Source organism: Mycteria americana, chromosome 16 (assembly GCF_035582795.1).
Source record: "Mycteria americana isolate JAX WOST 10 ecotype Jacksonville Zoo and Gardens chromosome 16, USCA_MyAme_1.0, whole genome shotgun sequence".
Lineage (NCBI taxonomy): Eukaryota > Metazoa > Chordata > Aves > Ciconiiformes > Ciconiidae > Mycteria > Mycteria americana.
The window spans coordinates 7,148,252-7,164,247 of NC_134380.1; the positions used below are offsets into that span (position 1 = coordinate 7,148,252).

General features: G+C 60.5%; 2 protein-coding genes and 1 long non-coding RNA gene across 3 annotated transcripts; all 3 read left to right on the forward strand.

Annotated features, from left to right (window-relative positions):
• Positions 1–4,148: 4,148 nt before the first annotated feature.
• LOC142417704 (CMRF35-like molecule 6) lies at positions 4,149–6,910 on the forward strand. The gene is made up of 5 exons (XM_075518655.1): positions 4,149–4,271; positions 5,158–5,487; positions 5,821–5,953; positions 6,472–6,662; positions 6,828–6,910. Exons 1-5 carry the CDS (start codon positions 4,229–4,231, stop codon positions 6,908–6,910), a joined length of 780 nt encoding a protein of 259 aa, XP_075374770.1. The 5' UTR covers positions 4,149–4,228.
• Positions 6,911–6,932: 22 nt separating this feature from the next.
• Positions 6,933–7,810, forward strand: LOC142418004 (uncharacterized). The gene is made up of 3 exons (XR_012778164.1): positions 6,933–6,975; positions 7,083–7,193; positions 7,494–7,810. It is a non-coding gene; the product is annotated as an uncharacterized LOC142418004 (long non-coding RNA).
• Positions 7,811–8,286: 476 nt separating this feature from the next.
• On the forward strand, positions 8,287–12,193 carry LOC142417705 (uncharacterized). The gene is made up of 8 exons (XM_075518656.1): positions 8,287–8,348; positions 8,574–8,645; positions 9,441–9,448; positions 9,907–10,314; positions 10,997–11,084; positions 11,388–11,751; positions 11,844–11,946; positions 12,036–12,193. The coding sequence occupies exons 1-8, from the start codon at positions 8,287–8,289 to the stop codon at positions 12,191–12,193; spliced, it is 1,263 nt and encodes a 420-aa protein (XP_075374771.1).
• The last annotated feature ends 3,803 nt before the right edge of the window (positions 12,194–15,996 follow it).

Consider the following 15,996-nt stretch of genomic DNA (forward strand, 5'->3'; position numbering starts at 1 on the left):
CAGCACCCACATAGAGTGGGGTACTGCCCCAACCCGAGCTGCCTGCTGTGTCACATAGACCCCAGAGACCCAGATCTGCTGCAGGCACCGTGTGGCTCCACCCTGGGCACCCAAGCTGTGCTGGTGCTCAGACAAACCTCTCCTGGGGGATGGGATGAACTTAACCCCAGTGAAGAGGAGAGGAAGCACCACCGGCTCCAAGACCCCAGCCCTGCTTGCCTCTGGAGGGGGATTCCTGGCACGTCCCTGCTGCAGGAGGGGCTCTGAGGGCATCCTCTGACCCATCTCAGATCCAGCAACATTTGTCTCTCTTTTCTGAGTAGGAAAGGAAAGCAGCAAGGTGCTGCTGCTGAGCGAGGGCCTGGCTGGGAGGAAGGAGAGCCTTGTAAAGCCAAATTTTCCTTTCCTCCTGCAGGCACTGGCATTATACCAGAGACACATTTGGCCCTGCAGGTTTAACAGTGCTCAGGAGGAAGACAGTTTTTCTATCTATCATGATATTGCCAAGTGTAATGCAGCCTAATGAGACAACACAGAGTGCTGGCAAAAGACAGGCACCAGCACAGCCTGGCATGGCTCCAAGGGCTTTATACCATTTTATGGTTCTGGGGGACCTGACCCATTACAGATAAGTGGTATCAGCAGCTTTATTGGAGCCCAGCAGCCCGACACCTGCATCACCCTCATCCCCTCACACACCAATGAATGTCTTTCCCCCACCATCCAAAGCAAACCACTTGCTCTCCCAGCCTCCCCCAGATCCCAGCAGAGTTTCCTGGGAGCCAGCGAGCAGTTTGTAGCCCAGAGCAAGCACTGACCAGCTGAAATCAGCGCAGAGCAATGAAATCAGAGGAAATGACCTGCAAACCGCAGGAGTGATTTCAAATGAGCCTGCAATTTAGCCCCATTGTTTGGTCTGGTTTGCTGGCAGACTGTATCTCTGATAGCTTAATTACTTGTCTATTTGCCTTGGGAAGTATGGCTATAACAGTGGAGGATTTACAGCCAGCTCAGGAGTTTCTCCTTCACTGTCCCCCTTGCCCAGTCCTGCTCATTCTCAGCCCAACCCCATTAGCCTGCTGTAATATCTCCCTGATCTGCCCTTACAACACTTTTTTGGGGAGGTCTGAGTCCCACCAAACTCATTCCTTCCCTGTGAACTAGGGAGGAACCAGAATTTCATCCTCTGAATCTGTTGAATTTTGCTTTCTTAATTTCACCGTAATAACTAACCACTGCTTTAACCCTTTCTGGCTGAGGAGTCCAGCCTAAGGCACAGCCTGGAGTAAACCCTCCACCACCACAAAGCCTGCAAGGATTTCTCTCTCTTACTGGCTTTGCTAAGTCAGGAGATCTGGGAATGATGTGGGTTTACCTTGGTTATCTGAGATGGCAGCGGAAGGGAGAGATCAGACAGTCCGTGCTTAATCAGCCAGCACTAAAGGAGCTGCATTAGCAATTATTATATTCAGCCTTATCTCCTAAGGACAATTTCACCAAAGTTGCCAAAGCTGCCCATGAAAGCACAGCCTGAAACACTCAGATTATTTTTCAAAGGTCCTAGATTAAATAACAGAATCAGGGGTCGGAAGTGTCATTGAAGCCCAGAGGAGGACTCTGGAAAGGCTCAGCTGTGGCGGTGGGTAGTGAGGTGGGATGGGAGCTGGGGAAGATCTGTTGGTACAGAGCCATGCGCCGAGGGTGTGCATGCACTGATTGATCAATTACTGCCTGTCCCATGGGGGCTTTGAGCCTTTTTGTTAAGGCCGCTGCCAGAGACTAAACCCTGACCCAGAATCTCGCCAGAGCCGGGGCAAAAGCAGCGTCTGGTCATGTTGTTCCACGTCCTGTTGCTGCTGGGCAGGGGCTGGGAATGGCTGCCCGCAGGCAGGCGCCGGGCAGGGGCTGCAGGAGCGCAGGTGTCAGCTTCTCTCCAGCCGCCGTGTTCCCATCACCAATGATTGCTCTGCCGCTGCCAGGGCTGCTTTGCTCGCTGACGTGACTACTGAGCCGCATGCGAGTGCTTCCTCCAGCCCCAAGCGTGGCTGAGATGAAAAGACAAACTGATTTGTTCCTGTCGGGATACATCACTGGGATTCCTAAGAAGTGTTTCAGCAATGCTTCTTCTCTACAGAACAGCCTTGCCTTGTGTTTCCTGAGCCACTTGCTGCTGAAAGAGAGGGGGTCTCTGCTCAAGAGCAGGGCAGGACCCGGCTCTCACCATCAGGGCCCCCTTACCCTGCCCATGGCTGGGAGGGCAGTGTCTTCCCAGCCACAGACACCCCGGGGACGCTGGTGCAGAGCCCCGTGCCTTCCCCTCCCCTTCGCTGCAGCCTCCTCCATAGGAAGAGGAACCATTCATCCCTCCCCGGGGTGTCTGCAGCACCCCAGCACCCATGCCTGTGCCCCGGCTGGAGGGTGTGGGGGGGGGGCTCTGCACGGGGGTCTCTCTGTTTCTGCAGGGGACCAGGCAGCGTGGCTCCGCACCACACTCTGCTGCATTGGTTTCTGTCTAAATTGCTCCACTCCCTTTCTGGTTTCATCACTTTCAACCTGACACTCGATTTAATTGGGATAAATCGCAGCCCCTTGTGTGACAGAACCTCTTGCGTCAGCGCTTTGGGGCTCCTTCCTCCTGCCCACTCCCATCTTGCTCTTCCCCTCCAGGAACACCACAGGCTTCCCAGGTGGTTTGGGGCTGAGGTGCTGAGCCGGAGCCATCCCCTTTGCAAACCCCTCATTGACACCCCCCAGCCAGCATCCCCACTTCACCCAACAGCTGAAAGGAGAAATATCAGAGTAAAGCCCCACATGGGAGTTGCAGCGTCAGTGCTGGGCAGCTGTAAGTCCCTGCAGTGTCCTCAGGGGCAGGAAGGAGACCTGCCTTCAGCCACCGCAACAGAGTCAGGAACCCTCTGGAGGGTAACAAGGTCCTGGGGACTGCGGTGGTGGGGAGGAACTGGCCTCAGTCTGTGGCAGGGATCCCAGCCCCTGCCCTGCACTGGGCAGCTACTCATCCTGCCCAGAAACCAAACCTGAAACAGAGAAAGGGAAGGGGAAACAATACCTCTTATCTAATGGCAATAACGCGGATGTGGCTTGGAAAATTCCCCCAGCCTCTCTACCAAAGTGGCACTTTGAAGAAGTCCTTCTAGCTGCTTTCAGGTAACTGAACTGCCCTCGAAATCCCCAGCCAGCAAATGCCTTTGTAGGTGCCTTCCCCGTGCACATTCCAGCTGGAGCCTCCACCTCTGAGCTGCTTCTCCCAATCCTCCTCCGGCCCCAAGGGAATGGTGGGGAGGGGTCACTGCGCTTTGCCGGGCAGTGGCAGGGATGCCTGCCCATCTCCTGTGTCTCACCGGTCCACGTGCAAAAACCCTTACAGGGTAACTTGGTGTCTGCCTCTCCTGCCTGACAGGTTCCCAGGTGGGTTGACACCTTCTTGTTTGTGTTTCGAAGAGCTTGGTCCTGCGCCGTATCCCACAGCTCAGCACTGCTGTATGTCAGCAGCCCTCGTGTGCCATCAGCAGTACACAACCACCCGGGGAGCCGGTGCGTGACACCTTGCTGGAGAGTGGCTCTCCCCCCCCGGCGTCTGCGCTCCCGGTCACACCAGGGCTGGCTCTGGGCAGCCCAGGCTCTGGGGCAGATGGAAGCTAAACCCCAGCTCCTCCAGCTGCTGCTCCTCATGCACGCAGCCCAGGGCAGCCCAGCACATGGGTACCAGTGGGAGCAGAGCATGGGTCACTGGCCCATAGTGGTTTAGCCATCCTCAGCATATTTGTCCTCTTCAGCGTCAGGATTTCCCCTTTGAAAAGCTGAACTTAATTTTTTGTCACCCCCGAAACTCTTAAACAGAAAGTGAAGGCTGAGTTTAGCCTCTTGAGGTCTCTGCCTAAGCTGTCCCTGTGCTTCCGACCCTCTTCTCAGCTCCCCAGCCACAGAGCTGCTGGCAAGGGCCAAAGTTACGACTCGGTCTGCGTGATTTCAGAAAGAAGCAGTCAGCGCGGGTCTCCATGGCCCAAAGGAGCAGCTGTACGCGCTGCCCTGAGCTAGAGAAGCGAGGCGGCCCCCGTGCCCTGGAGGAAGTGGAGCCGGGGCAGGAAGCTGAGGAGTGGCACCGAAGGGGAGGGCGGCTTCGAGGGCGGCTGGCGCCCGGCACGGCCACTGCTGGGGACTTGTAGCTCCGGGGAGCGAGGGCTGAGCCTGCAGCCGCCCAGCGAGCAGGATGGGGGAAAGGATCCTGGTCTGGACCTGGATTCTCCTCCCAGGTGAGAGCGGAATCTTCTTGTGTTGGTGGGAGCGGGTAAGGGCTCACTGGGGCTGTGCTGACCTTCCAAAATTCATGTCCTCATCCAGCAGCGATGGAAATGCCTCGCGGATATATTTCTTCCCTACTTTCCTCTCTGCCAAGAACTGATTAATTGTTTCAATCCCACGCAGAGGTTGGCAACCTTTTCCAACTCACAGATCCCTAAAAACACCCCGTGGGAGGCTGCAGGGGGCCTGCGAATCCTGTGACCCCCTCGTGCCGTGAGAGCAGCGGTCAGGGCAGGCAGGGTGGGTTTGCTGCCTTGTGCTTGCTGGCAGAGACGGCTTTAACAGAAACCCAAATGCTTTGGGGTGGCAGCAGCGTCCCAGGGGGGTTTGGCTTTGGGCGAGGGCAGAGGTCAAGCTCCCCGGGGGGCCGCAGAGCAGGGGGATATTTGGCATTTCTTCCTCTCTTTTAAACCTGACCCCGGGGGAGCCTGGGGGGGGGACTGCCCTGCCCAGGGCTGGAGGGGCAGCTCGTCTCGGAAGAGTCTGCTGGCAGAAGCAGAAATGGGTTTCCAGGCACTGGGGTTTCACGGGGAGGCAAACAGGGAACGAGCAGTTCCCCCATGCCCTCCCTCCCTCTTCAGCCCCTGGCCCAGCACAGTCTCCCCCCACCTTGACCCCCACAGTGTATCTCCAGTGCCCAGCCCTGCACAGCTCCTGGCAGCCCTCCCCGGGGCAGGACCCCCGGGCTGCAGCCCCACCTGCTATGGGAGAGGTTTTCTGGGAGCAGCACGAAGCGGCTCATGTGGCAGGGGGACAGGCAGCAGGCTGGGGACTGGCAGGAGGCTTGTGCATGGGCTTGTGCTTGCCCAAAGGCCGGCACAGTCTCTGTCCCTGCAGGATGCTGGGGTCTGCAGGGCCCCGCGGAGGTGAGCGGCTTCCCGGGGGGCTCTGTGGAGATACCCTGCGAGTACAAGCCGGAGCTGGTGGATGCCAATAAATACTGGTGCAAGGGCAGCAGCTGGTTTTCCTGCTCCATCCTCGTTCAGACCACGGCCCCCGGGGATGAGGCAAGGGCGGACAGGGTCTCCCTGCGAGATGACCGCACTCGGCACGTGTTCGTGGTGACCATGGAGAACCTGAGAGTGGAGGACAGAGATCAGTACTGGTGTGGGATCCAGCTAGTCTGGTATGACCCCATGTTCCCCGTCATGGTGTCTGTTCTCCCAGGTAAGTGCCCGGCGTGGCCATTCTGCTTTGATGGAGGCTGGAGGGGCAGACGGAATGGAGAGAGGGGAGGCTTGGGAGAGAAGATGGGGAGAGCTAGGGATGGAAGAAATCCCCCTCCCAGCTGCCTTCGGTGATCCCCCAGCATCCCCCACCTCGCTCCCGCGGTGCACACAGCCCCCCTGGGGCTATGCTTGGTGTTTCACAGCCACCCCCCATCGCCTCCCCATCAGCAGCCTCTGGGGCCCTGAAGCCCCCAGCCACCAACCTCAGCCACAGCCCAGGACCAGGTAACACACACCACGGCGCTTTGCTTCCCATCTGTTTACACCACAGTGCCCACGACAACACACTATGACCTCCACACGACACAGGGGGAAGAGGCCACATCTGCTCCCACCTTCCCATGGACTACCCTGGAGCTGGAAAACACCGTGTCCATGCCAAAAGACAGAAGCCTGCATGCTGGGTGAGTGCCAGGGCCAGTGGGGAGGAGAGGCACCGTCCCCAGTGCAAGGACCAGGCAGCCCGAGGATGCAGCGTCCAGCTCCACCCTGCCCACAGGGCTTTGGGGCCAGTGGGGCATATCTGGAGAAAGCAAAGTGTGATGCTAAGGGGGCTGCTGTATCTCTGCATCCATAGGGCTGCACTGGTTGGGGCTCCCAGGGTCTTTGCCCAGGTCCCACAGGGCTGCTGGGGACCCCGACGCCCCAGGCGGGCGTGTGCCACCTCTGGGCACTTGTCCATGGAGGTGGGGGATGAATCTGTGCAGCTGGCTCATGCCAAGTTGGACAGACTTTGCGTGTACATGTGCATGGATCCCTGGCCAGGAAACCTGGGAGAAATCCTTGGAACATCCTTGCTACCCCACGGAGTCTCATGCCCCCCGGGGCTGTGCTAAATACAGGCACGAAAGCCCTCCCTGGGGCACAGGGCTGCGGAGGGGGCAGTGCAGAAGGGCAGTAACGCCCTTTTCTCCTTTCCTAGCACCCCAAACCTGCTTGTCCTGGTCCTGACACCTTCCGCTGTGCTGGTGCTGGTTTTGGGCATCATCATCTACTGCAGGATGAGAAGAGCATCACTGGAGAGGAGCAGAGGTACAAGTGATCTGGGGGCCCAAGCTGTGGCTCTCCTCTGCGGGGTGGCTGTGAGGGTGCCCGCACTGCTCCCCAACACCCGTACCCCCACCCCAGCACACCACACGCCGCCCTCCTGCTCCCGTCCCAGGGTGTCAACGGGGCTTGGGGCAAAAGGGGCTGGAGCCCTCCCCAGGACCCCAGCCCGCCGAGCCCCACCGTCCAGGGAGCTCGTGGCAAAGTCAGGCCAGACCTGAGGTTGCACAGGAGCCAATGTGACACCCATGGGGAAGGGCTCGGGACCCCCCAAAATGCTCCCCTTCAGCAAAGGGAGCACCACGTTGGCCTGACCCATTTCTCCTGCATTTCCCCAGCAGCCCAGGCTGTGGAGAGGAAGAGGGACAAGGACTTCCAGGTACCATGTGTGGGAGGGCAGGGGGATGGGGGCCTTGTGATGGCTCCACCATGAGGGAGCCACTGCCTGGAGCCCCCCTTGTCCTCAACACACCTCGTCCCCTCCAGGTCACTGCAAGCTGGGAGCAAGCAGCCACTTCCAATAACATCTACATAAACAGGGACTGGGAGCTCAGCTTGCCCGAGGATGACTATGAGAACAGCCCGGCCAAGTGGCAGGTAAAGGGGCTGGGGCAGCTCCCTGAGCAGGCAGCAAGTTACCCCATGGGTGCTCCTTGCTCCCAGCCCTGCAGCGAGGAGGAGCTGCCCTGCTTTGGGGTGCAGCGAGGAGGAGCTGCCCTGCTTTGGGGTCACACTCCTTCCCCCACACCAGCCTTTCCCTCCCCTTTAACAGCCTGTCACAGGCAGCAGCTATCAAACCCTGTAGGAACAGGCATTATGTAGGCACGAGCTTTTAGGGCTCTAGCATGGGCAGCCCTGCAAAGTGCCCCAAATCTTCACATTTCTCTCCCATTTCAGGACTTTGAAAAGGGAGATGAAGTTTCCATTTCCAGAGCTCCAGAACTGCAGCCGATCTACATGAACACACACTGAGCGGCTCCGCGCTCGACCCCTCGCTGCCAGACGGCCCCGTGTCCCGGAACGGGCATGCCCTGCAGCTCTCCCACCATCCAGGGCGTGTTTCCCCACCGCTTCCCGAGCCCTCTCTGCCTGTCCCATTGAGATTCCCTGTATCCCACAGAAGCGATGCTCATCGCCTCCACACAAGACTGGGGACCCCAGTGTGCTGTGGAGTCCCGCAGTGGGATGCGCATGCCACCGGGCCAGCAGCGCTGTTTATCCCCGCCCTGCCATGAGGTTATTAAATGAGATGAGATCAGAAGATCTGGGATGTGTTTAAAATATCCCCCAATCAGGGGTTAAAAGCCCAGCATCCCCCAGTCCAGGCTGTGAGGAACCAGGGGATGTGATGCCTTGGCAGCCTCTTCTCATCCTCCACGGTTCTTGTTCTCAGCAATAAGGAGCACATGGGGAGGAAGGGGAGGTCGCCGTCCCGTTGGAGATGTGACCTCCATCCCCTCCCCGGACCCAGTGACTCCGAGGTGCCCTGGGAAGGAGGTGGTGCCGCAGCCAGTGCAGTCACCCCTGTTCCCACACAGACCTCAGACTCCTGCTTCTTTATTTTTACCTGGCGCCTCGTTCCCTTCCCTCGGGGTCTTTGCACAAAGCGAAGGGGCTGAAGGGCAGGGTGGGGCGGAGGGAAGGTCCTGGGGGACCCATCCTGCTCCCCCTAGCCCAGCCTCCCGTGCAGATGTCAGGCTTTCAGCTGCGTATCCCAGGCAGGGAGCTGCAGAAGGAAAAGCCCCTGTTTAGGTAGGTCTTGTCATCTACCCAAATGTAACCACGCTGCTGCGAAATGGAAACCTACGCAGCAGTTTTAGAAAGAGGAAGAAAAACTACAAGGATAGAAAGAAAAAGAAATGGGGAGGTGCTGCACGAGGGGCCTGCAGACAGCCCTGCAGCAGCAGCCTGGGCAGCGGGCAGCCAAGCTGGAGCTCAAGCTGGGGGAAGCTTGGCTCCATCCCTGCCCCGCCACAGGCCAGGGGAGCTCCTCTGGGTGCTGCTTGTTCCCGAGGGCCACCCGAGCCTCATCATCTGCAAGAAGCTCTGGTACCAAATGGGGAGCGGGAGCATGGGGGACCCGCTGTCTGGACCAGCTACAGCGATGCAGCCGTGCTGCCAATGTTCCCCTGAGCCCCAGCATGGTCATACCTGGGATAAAAAAGCCAGAGGACAAGGAGGAGGAGGAGGAGGAGGAGGAGGAGCAGGAGGAGGAGGAGGAGGAGCAGGAGGAGGAGGAGGAAGCCCCACATTATCCCAACCACCAGCAAGCACCATCGGCAGAGCTGACCTCCAGCCACTCAGCCGCAGCCCTCGATGCTGCATGGCAGCTCCAGGTGATGTTCAGATCACTCCCGCTCCCCCCTCTCCATATGTCTCGCGTCTCCCACTCCCCCCCAGACCAGCTCGGTGCTGCAGACCCCAGCAGAGCCCAGGGCTGGGGCCAGGCACCTGCATGCCCGAGAGCTGGCAGGGCCCGGCATGTCCCTCTCAGCCAAAAGGCAGCCCAGGGGCTGAGCTGACGCCCTCCGAGCGCCCAGGAGGCTGCACCCATCCCGGCATCACCCCTTAGCCTGGCCGGGGGGGAGCACCAGGACACGCAGCCTCCAGCACCCCCAGGAACACGAGGTGAGCTCTGCAAAGACCAAGCAAAGATTAAAGCTCCCACGCTGGTTTTGTCCGTTTTGGACTAGGAAGCTCTGCTCAGCTCGTGTGCTCCAGCATCTCTCTGCAGCAGCCATTTGGGGTGAAAACCCCTCTCCTCCTACACCCTCCTGCCAAGTGGGGTGCACGGCATCCCACATCCCGTTTTTGCGGCTACCCACCCTCCCTGGTGTGCTTCAGGTGTGCCAGTTGGCAAAAAGCATCTCAGCAGCTTTTCACCTACAGCAGAAAACCCCCAGGCCTGAGGCAAAGGCCAGACAGATAAAAATAACCCGGCAGCAGAGCAGCCACCTCTTGCATGAGCAAAATAGCAACGAAAGAAGCTGAGAGCGCACATCAGCCCCACGTCCCCCAGCTCACTGCCCTGTGCAGGAGGCTGATGCTTGCAGATCTCCGGAGCAAAGCTGGATGATGGGGATATCGCTGGGCTGGGGCTGGCTCCTTCTCCCAGGTGAGGACAGGCTCCGTCCCCGTCGGCAATGCTCTGGCTCCCGCTGGCATCAAGGGCCTGGGGCTGCTGAGCCCCCCCAGGGGCACGGGCTCCACATCAGGCACTAACGGAGCCAAAGCCTCCCATCACCGCGGCCTCATGTCTGGGGCTAAAAGCCGGCAGATGGGGTCTCCCCCAAAGTGCTTCTTTCCAAAGGGAGCCGAGGAGGGGCTCGGGGGAAGGCTGACTTTGCAGCCCTGTTTCTCTCCGGTGTCACTGTGGGTTTCTTTGCAGCTTGCCAGGCTCTGGTTGTCCCCAGGGAGGTCAGCGGCCGGGTGGGGGAGAAGCTTTCCCTCCGCTGCTGGTACCCCCCGGGCTATGAGGGCTACAACAAGTACTGGTGCTGGGGGGCCAGCCGGGACTCCTGCCGCAAGGTGGTGGAGACGGAGGGCAGGGAAGTGCCCCGGAAGCGCGGCCGGCTCTCCATCCAGGACAGTCACATCTTCTGCGTGGTCCTGCTCACCGTGGAGGACCTCTCCGAGGAGGATGCTGGCAGTTACTGGTGCGGGGTTGAGAGGATGGGCAGGGACCTGATGGAGCCGGTGACAGTGAGGGTGGTCCCAGGTAAGCCCTGGTGTCCGGCTGGCTGGAGGTTTTGCTAGCCGGGACTCTTTTTGGAGAGGCTGCTGGTTCATGGACCAGCAGTGTCCTGGGAGAAGGCAGTGATGCTGGAAAGAGACCCTGGGACCCAGTATAACCCAGTGGCAGAGGTTGGGAGGGGTGAGGGGTTGCTTTCTCCTGGGAATGCTCGCAGATGCAGGCAGCGTGTGCTGAAGCCCAATGCAGGGTCCAGCCCCAGGCTGTTTTGGGGCTTCCGGCACCCACCACAGCCCAGGCAGGACAGCAGAGCTGCCGGTTACATGCGGCAGCAAGTAGCCCCAGCGCTGAGGCCAGGGAATGCCTGCCAAACCCAGTCTCTGACAGCCAAATGATCTAATGGTGAGTTTCTAGACCAGGAAAAGGGGTAGATCCGCTCCCCCCCCCCCCCGCCCTTGGAGAAACTTCTGGTTCACAGCGGGTGGAGGGATGTCTCGCCATGGGGAGACACAGCCCGGGGCGGGGGGCGGGCAGCTGGGCAGGCAGGTGCAGGCAGGTGCAGGCAGGGTGCATCCCAGAGGGATGCTGGCAGGGCAGGGGCATGGGCTGGAGGGGACATGGGCAAGTATTCGCCTGCTGCCGGAGGAGACATGGAGGACCCACGGTCACCTCCAGCCCCCAGTTCCCACCAGGACCTTCTTTTATGCAGCTGTACCAGCTACCCTGGCCGCCCCCACCCCCTGGATCTCAACCACCGTGACAGAGCATCCCCCCACCAACAATGCCACCACCGCGGGGTGAGCCTGGGGCCCCAGGGCACAGGGTGGGCACGGGGAAGGGCAGTGGCTCTCACCGCCGCGGGCAGCAGTGGGTGCCCCTGTGTAAGGGGGCTCACGGGGACACGCAGGGTCTTCACCCGTCAGCCTGGGCATTTGGGGGTGATGCAGTGGGGTCCCAGGCCGTTGTCCGTGCTTTGTGTCCCACCCCACAGCTGGCTGTGAAGGGGCTGTGGGAGGGCACCGGCACGCAGGGCACTGCAAAAGCAAAGCCCCAGCCTTGTGAGGGAGAGAACCAGCCCTGCTCCTTTCCCTCACTTCCAGCCACGGGGAACCAGCTCTGAGCGCCTTGGTGCCCAGCACGGTCCTGCTCTCCCTCCTGGCTGCTGCCGGCTCCGCTGGGCTCCTCTGCACCCTGCGCAGGAGGAGGGAAGGTAATGGTGCCCGTGTGTGCCCCGTCCCAGGCACACCCCAGTGCCCATCCCAGGACCTGGGGGACAAACCCATGCTGGGCACGGGGCTGCGGGGAGCTCCCCCCTCCCAGCGAAACAGAAAACCTCCCCCCACTCCTCTTCTTTCTGGCACGCTGCCCCCTCGCACCAAAGCCCCCGCCGCCCCCCACAAGCTGGGCACTGCCGCAGAGCCGGACCACGGCCCCATCTACGACAACGAGCTGGACCTGGCAGAGGTGAGGGCCCCTGGTGCAGGCAGTGCGGGCTGTGCAGGCAGTGCAGGCAGCATGGGCAGGGGCCACGCGGTGCGGTTGCTTGCCCTGGGCAGCCCCCGCAGCGCCCAGCTGTGCCCCAGGGCTGCGGCGACACGCTGTCCCCTCGCCAGGGTGGCTGCAGGGACACGGAGCAGGACCCCAAGCCAGAGGATGACCGTATCTACACAAACACCCTGTGTCAGAAGAAGGTGACAGGGACACCCGGCCAACATTTCCTGGGAGAAGAGGTTTCCCATTTGTCCTAGCGGAGCATCCCACGTGGGCAGAGGGTCCCTGCGGGGCCACCCCCGGGGATGACTTTGTGACCACCCCTGGGGACGTCCTTGCTGTGGCAGAGGAGGCGAAGGAGCGTTGCAGGAGGCGGCTGCTGCTGTCCCATCACCGCGGCGTCTCGGCAGCGTGAGAGCCTCTGCCCATGATGCTGGAGCCCAAGGCCATGCTGGCACTGTCCCCCGGCCCGTGGGACCCCGAGAGCCCCCTGCCCATGATGCTGGAGCCCAAGGCCATGCTGGCACTGTCCCCCGGCCCGTGGGATCCCGAGAGCCCCCTGCCCATGATGCTGGAGCCCAAGGCCATGCTGGCACTGTCCCCCAGCCCGTGGGACCCCGAGAGCCCCCTGCCCCTGCATTGCTTTGGCAGATTGACCTGCGCCTTTCAGCTGACAAGAAACCACATCCCTGATTCCTGCACAGGCTGACGAGTGGGATGTTTTTCCCACTCAGCAGCAAACAGATTGCTTTGGGTTCAGATAAATCCAATAAAGAAATTCCTCTGTGGGGGCTCAGTCTGGAGGGGAGAGGGGACAATCTGGTGCACCCACAGAGCCGCTCTGCTGCTGTCGTCCCCTTTGGGGGTCCCCGGGGCACCCCGGTACTGCTGGGGCTGCATTAGGAGGGGGCAATGGGAACCGACACTCAAAGCAAGGAAGACGAGAGCGGCTGGGGAGGCAGCTGGAGCCCTGGCTGCCCAGCCTTTCCAGGAAGGCTTATCAGCAGAAAGCAGGTTTGTGATCTCCAGCCACTTGTTGAATTTAGATCTTGCTGCTATTTGCAGTGACTCGGCTCACAGCCAGTCAGCCAGTTCACCGGGAAGGAATGGGGTTACTTGATGATCAGAAGGAAAACCCAGAGTTTCCTCTTGCCATGGCGGGGGGACAAGGAGGGGACGGGATGGGGGGAAGGAGCAGCCTCAGCCTCCGGCAGGGCCAGGAGTTTGTGCCTTCTGCTCTTTCCAAGGGCATCGAGGAAGAAAGCCGTTGGCAAGGGAGCTGCCAGGGAAGCAGCTTTGCTTTTTGTGTTTGGGTTTCTGAAACTTTCAGTGGAAACATTTAATTTTGGGAGAAAAACAGCTTTGTCACTCAAAATCCACGACTGTGCCAAAAAAGGCGGGTTTTTTTGGGAAATGAGACACTTCTGCTTGATAAAACAAGCAAAAGCAGCCCAGCTCGCACTGGCAGCCGGCTCAGGAGTAGCAGTGCAGTGGGGATGGCTGTCCATCATCCCAAGCCATCATCCCATCCGTCATCCCAGTCCACCATGACCGGGAGAGCATCCCAGGTGGTCCCAACCGGTCCATCTGCAGGGGCTGACCTGCATTCACTCTACGGCAGTCCCCGGCCCCCTGCTCTGGCCCGGCCCCCCTGCAAAGCCCCCCGAAGCCCTTCAGGCTCTGTGCACGGGGAAGGGGCTGCATTCCCCGCTGGGATGGGCATCGCGACAGAGGAACCCACTGCATTTTGGCGTTTTGCTGCGAGCCAGTGGCTGTTTCAGAGTGAAAGCAGAGAGTCTCTCGCATGGGACACTCCCAGGGTGAGTCATGGTCCCCGGGCGAAGCGGAGGAAGCAACCACCTTTAAAATAGACATCGAGGGCCTGCAGGTAAACACTGCCCAAGGAAGCAATGGGAGAAGGAGGCTTGGGAAACTCTTGGGACGCACGGGTGTGTGTGAACCTGGCTCCGTCCCGCAGGGTGCTTCATGAATACCCATGCAGAAAAATCTGCGTAGGGAGTGAGAAGCTGGAAAATAAGGGTTTTCCTGGTTTGGACCCTTTTCCCAGGTGAGACCCGGACCACAGGTCAGGCAGTTCCCAACCTCACGGGCTCTGGCAGAGCTGCAGAGAGGCTGGGACCGAGCCAGCCCAGGAAGGCCACCACGGTCACGGCAAGAGCCCAGCTGATACCATCCTCTTCCTGTGGCCAGTGGACGGCTACAAGGGGTGATCTCTGAGATGTGCTTGTATTGCTGTCATATGAACCCTGGTAATAAGGCTTTTTGCTCGTTTAATAACACGCACGCTTGATAGCGGCTCTTTTTTTAATGACAGGAGACATCTCATCTCAGCACCGCTCCCCGGCACAGCGGGTACACAGACACAGCCTCCCTCGGGACAGGGTGCCCCGAGCATCCTGGGCTCAGATCCCTCCCGGTGCCCCGAGGCGATGCCAGTACTTGCTCGCAGCACCTCTCCCTGTCCCCCGCAGGCGGCTGGGCAGTGACGGGCCCTGCGCAGGCGACAGCCGAGCAGGGCGGCTCACTGGCTGTGTCCTGGGCTATGAGCTCTACCCCAAGTACTGGTGCCGCCCAGGCTTCCTCTTGTTTTGCTTCACCTACACTGCCCAAACCAACGGCTTGGAGGTCACGGTGACGCAGGACAGGGTGTCCGATGGGGACAACCAAGCAGCACACTCATTCACAGTGATGCCGGGTGGTGTCACGCCAGGGGATACAGGCTGGTACTCCTGCAGGGTGAGGAGGAGCCTGTGGTTCAGCCTGTGGCACAACACCAAGCTGGATGGTCTCCGCAGGTAAAGCGAGGCTGGGAACAAAGCAGGGGTGTCCAATGGAGACCATCACTTGGGTCACAGCGCTGGGGACAGGGCCTCCCCAGTCAAGGGAATACGGGGCTCGTCCAAGCGGGAACAAGCTCCTTCCAGGCACCAAGACCCGCTGGAGGCTGCCCCAGCGCCAATTTGGATGAGGGACAGAGGAGGCTGTACAGAGCTTCCTACAGAGCAGAGCCTCTCCCTCACTCCCGTTCAGCATCTCTGCTTCCACAAGCCCACCCTTTGGGGTTTCCAGTCCCTCCCAGTTAAAGCCCCCTTTTCCTACCTCCTCCTCCCCAGTGCCCAGTGCATTGCCCAGGGACCCCCATCTCCACCTCCCACACCTCCACAGCCAAAGTCTTGGGGCAGAGACCCCCCGCGCAGGGGGCAGGACAGGGTGCGGGGGTCTCCACTTTGCTCTCACTCTCCGTGTTTTCTTCGCAGCTATTTCAACCACAACCGAGGGCAGCAACGTGAGCCCACTGGCCACCAACCCCCTGTGCCCCACAGGCTGTGGGGAGCCTCCAGTGCTGTGAGTCAGGGCTTGGGGTCCAGGCAAGCCCCCAACAGCATCCCCTGGCCTAAGACACCTTTTCCCCTGCGTGCATCCCCCAGCCCTGGGTCCCCCCCGGTTGCAGCAGCCCCAAGGACCATCCTGGGGGCAAGCGGGGCAGCTGGCAGACATGCAAGTGCCCCAGTCCCCATCCTCGTTGCCCACACCCTACTCAAGCTCTAGCATCATCTCCTTTCTCCTGCCCAGGTCCCAGCTCGGCATCACCCACCTGCTGTTCCTCCTCAGTGCAAAGGTGCCCGTGGCACTGGCCCTGGCGTGCAGGGCCACCTGAGTGAGGAGCCGGCACAGGAGCCACGAACGGGAAAACCTGCAGCTCTTGGAGGTGGCCGGCAGCACCTCGCCCTGGAGCCACAGGGACACCCTCCTGCCCTCTTGCCCCCCACCCTGCCGGCGCTGCGCCACCCGTCACAGCTGCCTGGCACCGGGAGCTGCTCAGCACCGGGTGCTTCTCCCCCTGTGAAGCCTCGGCCCCTCCTGGCAGCCCAAGCGCTGGAGAGGGGAGGGTTTGGGGTGCAGAGAGCTTGCGTCTGTTGAGCTGGAGCTACCAACTGAAGACAATTTTGCAATAAAGCCCGGGTATCCTGCAGGTGCCTGTCTGTCTGTCTGTCTGTCTGTGTGAGTGCTCCCTCCTTCGGCTGCTGGCACCACCTGGGGCTCTGGTGGCTGCTGATGCTGACGCGTGGAGCCATGTGGGGACATGCTGCGGCGTGGTGAGGGGGGGACATGGGGTCACACAGTGCCATGCAGGCACCTGCTCCACCACGGCCCGTCCGAGCCCTGGCACAGGGAGAGCAGCCCTCAGCCCTGCCA